We start from the raw sequence: 6,764 nt of genomic DNA on the forward strand, positions 1-6,764 counted from the left end.
AAAATTAATTAAAAAAATATAACTAAACTCACCCAAAAAAAAATATTAAATTTATTCCACATCCCCATTTGAGCAACTAATTCATCTGCGACCATATAAGTGGACAACGAATATAAATTAGAGATTTTAAAAAAAAATTGATAAACAACTTTATGCATACATAATCATATATATATAATTTTTTTTTTAAATCTCTCAATTATCATTATACTTGCACTTAATATATTTTATAAGTTTAAATTTTAGTGGTAAAACCCTCCAAACTATTTAGCTGTTACCAAATTTACGATAATATCAATTTTTTACAGTTAATTACTAACATAGATACTTATGTATATACTATTATACACGTGTCATATATATATTGGTATACTTAATATTTTTATTAAAAAAAACTAATAAATAACCGGCACTTCTCAACGGATGTTTGAATTTTTTTAATATATATGAAATAAATTATATCTTTTACTTAATGATAATTATGTAATAAAATTTTATCAAATTTTAATATTACTAATTTTTTATATACATAATTACATAAGGTATTATTGCGGAATAGAAAGAAGAGAGAAGACTTCATTAATTGTGATACAAATTGTTACAGAGCAATGCTTGAAGCAGAGTTTATATATGAACCAGACTAACTAACCCAAACCCACTTAACTAAACCCAACTTAGACTAGGATATAAGTACCACACTAACTGTGGTAAAGAAACCGTTAAAACAGTTAGAGAAAAGAGGATAAACTCTAACTGTAACCTGTAAGGGTACAACAACCAATTAACCTTTAACAGAACACTTAAGAAAAATAAGAAAATAACAATACTCTTAATATCCCCCCCTCAAGGTGGACTGTATATGTCATATACAGACATCTTGGTAGTATGAGTAGTGAGAGTAGTGGAAGGCAAAGGTTTGGTGAAGGCATCGGCTAACTGTAGATTGCTGGAAACAGGTATTAATCGAATGGTTGAGTTGTTGATTTTGTCGCGAATGAAGTGACAATCTAGCTCGATATGTTTGGTGCGCTCGTGAAAGGTGGGGTTGTTTGCAATGTGGATTGCCGACTGATTATCACAATAGATAAATGCTTGTTTGTGTTGTGGAATTTGGAAATCTTGGAGAAGATATTGAAGCCAAGTAATCTCACTGGTGGTGGCTGCAAGTGCCCGATATTCAGCTTCAGCAGAACTCTTGGAAATGGTAGGTTGCTTCTTGGTCTTCCAAGAGATGAGACAATCACCGAGAAAAATACAAAAACCGGTAGTTGAGCGTCTTGTAACGGGACAAGAAGCCCAATCCGAGTCTGAAAAACCTCTGAGATGCATAGAGGAGTTAGCAGGATATAGTAATCCCTGCCCAGGACTTCCTTTGAGATACCGAAGTAAATGAGACACAGCCTGCATATGAGGTGTTCTAGGAGCAGACATAAACTGGCTCAAGTTGTTTACTGCGAAGGTAATATCAGGCCTAGATAAAGTCAAATAGAGGAGCTTGCCAATGAGCTGTCTATATTCTGAAGGATTGGCCAGAAGCTCGCCTTGTTGGTCATCCAATTTGGTTCTAGGATCCATGGGGGCTTTTGCTGGTTTGCACCCAATGTAGCCATTATCTTCGAGTAACTGAAGCGTATATTGTCGCTGAGAGAGGAAAAGGCCAGTAGAAGCTCTCGCAATTTCGAATCCGAGAAAATACTTGAGCTGACCGAGTGCCTTAAGTTTGAATTGTTGATTGAGAGTGGTCTGTAGCTGGTGCAAAATGTGAATATTTGGACCAGTGATGACAATGTCATCAACGTACACAAGGAGTGCTATGAAACTGTCATTGGTGCCTCGAGTGAAGAGAGTATAGTCGGCTTTGGATTGTTTGAAGCCTTCTTGGATGAGAGCTGCCGTGAGCTTCTTGTACCATTGTCGTGAAGATTGACGTAGACCGTAGATCGACTTGTGGAGTTTACACACGAGTTTGGTACCTGTAGAGTCATGGTCAGAATCGGTTAGTCCAGGAGGTAGTGCCATATAGACCTCCTCATTGAGGTCTCCGTTTAGAAAAGCATTATTTATGTCGATTTGTAGTGTATGCCATTGTTTGATATTAGAAATAGCTAGAAGAAGTTTAAGAGTGACCATTTTGGCCACGGGTGAGAAAGTATCAAAAAAATCTAGGCCCTCTTGTTGCGTATACCCTTGAGCAACAAGTCTTGCCTTGAATCTTTCAACTGAACCATCGCTATAGTTTTATTTTATAAACCCAGCGACAACCGATAACACGTCTATTAGGTGGTAGGGGAACAACACTCTATGTCTTGTTGTTACGAAGTGCAGTTAATTCAGCATTCATAGCATCAAGCCATTGTTGAAATTGAATGGCTTGTTTGTATGTTTGTGGCTCCTTTAGAGAAGTAACTGCAAGGATAAAAGCTTTGTAAGATTCAGCTAATTTAGCATAGGAAAGATATTTATTTAAAGTGTGAGGTGTAGATGATTTGTCCTGCAAAGTGGAATAGCATTCAAAGTCTTTGAGATATGCTTGTGGTCTAGTTATTCTGCTTGTTTTTCGAGTAGTAACATCGGGTTGTTCAGTGATATGTTCCTGCAATTCTTCTGTAGCAGCAGGTTGTAAATTTTCTGCAGCAGCAGGCGGACTTGGTGCATCAGGTGTGTTGTTGGAAGAGCTTTGTGTACTGGTGTGGAGATGTTGAGATGAGTCAGGTGCCTCTGGAATGGCTTGTTGGTAATCATCAATAGGTGTCTTAGAAACATTATTAGAAGGCAAAACAGTAGTAAGAAAAGGATCAATGTTAGTAGTATTTTCATTTAATTTCAAGAAAGGAAAGATATATTCATGAAAAACCACATTTCTAGAAATAAAAATCTGTTTTTTATTAATGTCATAAAGACGATATCCTTTTACCCCTTGAGGATATCCAATGAAAACACAAGTGCGTGCTCTAGGATCGAATTTTGTCCTATGAGCTGAAAGAGTGGATGCAAAAGCTAAACATCCGAATGTCTTTAAATGTTGATAATCAGGCTCCTTTTTGAATAATAACTCATATGGTGATTTGTTTTGTAAGTTTGGGGATGGTATACGATTGATTAAGAATGCAGCTGTCATGATGCATTCTCCCCAAAATTTGATTGGCATATGAGCTTGGAAACATAAAGCACGAGCCACATTTAACAAGTGTTGGTGTTTTCTTTCAGCAACGGCATTCTGTTCGGGAGTTTCTACACAAGTAAAATCATGTAAGATTCCATGTTTTAAAAAAAGATCTTTGAAGGTTAACTCAGGAGCATTGTCAGATCTAAATCCTTTAATCATGCAACCAAATTGATTTTGAACATAAGACAAGAATTGAGGAACAACATTCAAAGCATCAGATTTTTGTCTTAAAAGGTAAATCCAAGTAAAGCGAGAGTGGTCATCCACAAGAGTACGAAAGAACCTAAAATTTGAATGGGAGGGAACATGGTAAGGTCCCCAAATGTCACAATGAACTAAATCAAAAATGTGGCAAGAAAAATTATTGTTATTTGGAAAAGGGAGTTTCCTTTGCTTAGCCATAGGACAAACATAACAAGGGGAATCTTTATGTAAAACATGAGTATTACAGTTGAGTTTGTTTCTTAACAAATTTAGGTATTTGTTGGACAAATGTCCTAATCTAGCATGCCAAGTTTCTGCATTGACAGCAAGAACATGATGAGCAGCAGGTGTAGGATCAAGCATGTACAGACCACCCTTTGATTCACTTCTGCCAATCATCCCCTTGTTGACAAGATCCTGCAAAATAAATTCATCAGTGGAGAACTTAATATCAAGGTTACTGTCACGGGTTAAACAATGTACCGATATGATGTTGTACTTGAAATTGGGTACATATAAAACATCTTGCAAAAGTGATATGATCTGAAATCTTAATTGTGCCACTTTGATGTACAGAGACAAAATCTCCATTAGGGAGAAGTAACCTGGTAGGAATGACTTTATATATGCATTGAAATAAACCTATACTAGAACAAATATGTCTAGTTGCCCCTGAATCTAAAATCCAGGAGCTGTTATTGGGTAATTTAATCATGTTAGACATTGCAATATCTGTGTTACCTGCACCATTACCAAGATCAGAGTTGGGAATGTTGGTTTGTTGTCCAGCAAGCAGGTTGAGGAGCTGCTGGTACTGTGCAGCAGAAAGTTGAGGCAGCAGTGCATGTTTTTCACTTTGGTCATCATCTACATCCTTGTTGGTTTGGACTTGATTTGCAGTAGCATCTTTTGATTTATTTTTGTTGTAACCAGGAGGGTAACCGTGGATTTTATAGCACATCTCAATAGTGTGGCCAAGAACATTACAATGAGTGCAAAAAGGCCTATTCTTTTTGGGAGGATGAGACTTATTTCCTTGAGAATCTGGTTTATTCGGGTTAGATTTTTCTCCTTGAAAAGCAAAAGCAATCCCAGGATTGGGATCCGAAGGAGTGTTTGAGTTACTCTTTTGGTTTTCTTCTTGAGTGACAAGGTGGAAAACCCTATTGATTTCGGGTAAGGGATCCATGATTAATATACTCCCACGGACTTGGGAAAAAGAATCTGAAAGTCCCATAAGAAATGACATTATATGTTCCATGTGGTGGTGTTCTTGAAGCTTCTTGACACCACCACAAGTGCAGCCATTACAAACACAAGCTGGCCTATAATTGGACAATTGTTCCCAGATTGTTTTCAATTTCGTATAGTACATACTCACCGTTTGATTCTCTTGTTTTAAATTCATTAGACTTATCCTAAGGTTGTATATGTGAGGACCATTTCGTTGATGAAAACGAACCTTAAGATCAGACCAAATGGCAGCAGCGGACTCATCGTACAATATACTAGATGAAATTTCTTTAGACACAGAATTCAAAATCCAGGAAATAACTATGTTGTTGTTCCTAAACCATGCATTGTACATAATATGATTAGAAGAAAGGGGTTTAGGAATGGTACCATCCAAGAATCCAAGCTTGTTCTTGACGGAGATGGCCAAGATCATTGCTCTACTCCAAGACATATAATTGTCTTGTCCAGTAAGGAGTTGAGAAACAAGGACATTACCAGGATTGTCCCCATGATGCAAATAATACGGATGTGAAGGATCTTCAAGATGGCTTCTGGGTTGAACAGCTTGTTGAATTTGATGATGTTGCACCGTTGGGTTGAGGGGATCTCCAGCAATCGTAGACATGCCATCATTATCGACACCATGAGTGGAGCTTTGATCATCAGTCGCCATTGCAGAATCAAATCAAGATATATCGAGAAAGAAAATCTGGGATGAAAAGAAAGAAACAGACGAAACAGAGCAAGCCCAGCTTCAGTCGTAGGACGTCGCCGGAGAAGGAGCACGGCGAGAACGAAAAGGAAAGAACGGATCAAGGGAAAGCATTCCTTTCCCGCTCTGATACCATATTGCGGAATAGAAAGAAGAGAGAAGACTTCATTAATTGTGATACAAATTGTTACAGAGCAATGCTTGAAGCAGAGTTTATATATGAACCAGACTAACTAACCCAAACCCACTTAACTAAACCCAACTTAGACTAGGATATAAGTACCACACTAACTGTGGTAAAGAAACCGTTAAAACAGTTAGAGAAAAGAGGATAAACTCTAACTGTAACCTGTAAGGGTACAACAACCAATTAACCTTTAACAGAACACTTAGGAAAAATAAGGAAATAACAATACTCTTAATAGGTATATTATTTTTTGTAAAAAATTATATTTTTTATGTTTAAAGAATTTTTTTATATTTTTACGATTTTTTTTAGAAACAACACAAAAATAACAAGAAAATAATGAGAAAACTACATAAAAATAATATGAAAATAACATCAAAATAATAACAAAAAATAACATTCAAATAATGAAAAATTAACAACAAATTAATAAGAATACAACATAAAAAAATCATATTTTCTGTAATAAAATAAAAAAAAATCTTTTTCAAATATTTAAAATTCCGTAAATTGTATTTATGTATTTCTTTTATTATTTTTTGTGTATTTGTAAAATAGTTCTCATTATAATTTTTCCACCGTGTTCATAGATACTTATTAGGTAGGCGCTGTTAGGATATCATGTCATCACTCGTCATATTAATTGTATCATTTTTTTTTATCTACGCATAATTTTGCTTAGCGTTAAGTTTTTGAATGTAGAAAAGTTGCACATTTTTGCGTACGTGCGCATATAAATTAATATCAATCATATGTACTGGTCAATTTAATATATAATATCAATACGTACACGTAATAACAAATAATCGTTGCTTATTATATCTTTTTTTTTCTTTTTTGAAAACAGTAGCTTGCTATATCTATTTAGCTTCATTAAAATTTCTTTCCGTCCATAAATGATCACATTATATTATAAGGTGATCAATAACTTTTGACCAAAAAAATGAAATTAATAGGCGATAATTAAGCTATGCTGTATTATATCGTATTATATTGTATTGTATTATATTATATTAAATTATATTTTATACAATATTTTTATGTAAAACTATATGTACTATTAATTTTTATGGGCACCTAAATATATTATATTTTAGTATAAACTAAAGTTTAACATAGTGTTATATAAAAATATAATATATAATTTAATTCAATATAATACAATACAATACGACTTAATAATCCATCCAAACGAGCTCGAAAATATTAAATGTATATTTGACATCATTATTAAAAAACTGGTTTTTGTTTTTAAAAAG

The 6,764-nt window shown here is 34.6% G+C and overlaps 1 protein-coding gene across 1 annotated transcript; it reads right to left on the reverse strand.

Moving 5' to 3' along the window:
• Window positions 1–843: 843 nt before the first annotated feature.
• Window positions 844–2,130, reverse strand: LOC133034508 (uncharacterized mitochondrial protein AtMg00810-like). Its single transcript, XM_061109601.1, has one exon. The coding sequence runs from the start codon at window positions 2,128–2,130 to the stop codon at window positions 844–846; it is 1,287 nt and encodes a 428-aa protein (XP_060965584.1).
• Window positions 2,131–6,764: the final 4,634 nt, after the last annotated feature.

The sequence above is a fragment of the Cannabis sativa genome, chromosome 2 (genome assembly GCF_029168945.1).
Source record: "Cannabis sativa cultivar Pink pepper isolate KNU-18-1 chromosome 2, ASM2916894v1, whole genome shotgun sequence".
NCBI classification, from domain to species: Eukaryota; Viridiplantae; Streptophyta; class Magnoliopsida; order Rosales; family Cannabaceae; genus Cannabis; species Cannabis sativa.

Excerpts from the sequence above, each read along its gene's own strand:
- LOC133034508 (XM_061109601.1), bottom strand. The coding sequence starts at position 2,130 with ATGGTCACTCTTAAACTTCTTCTAGCTATTTCTAATATCAAACAATGG.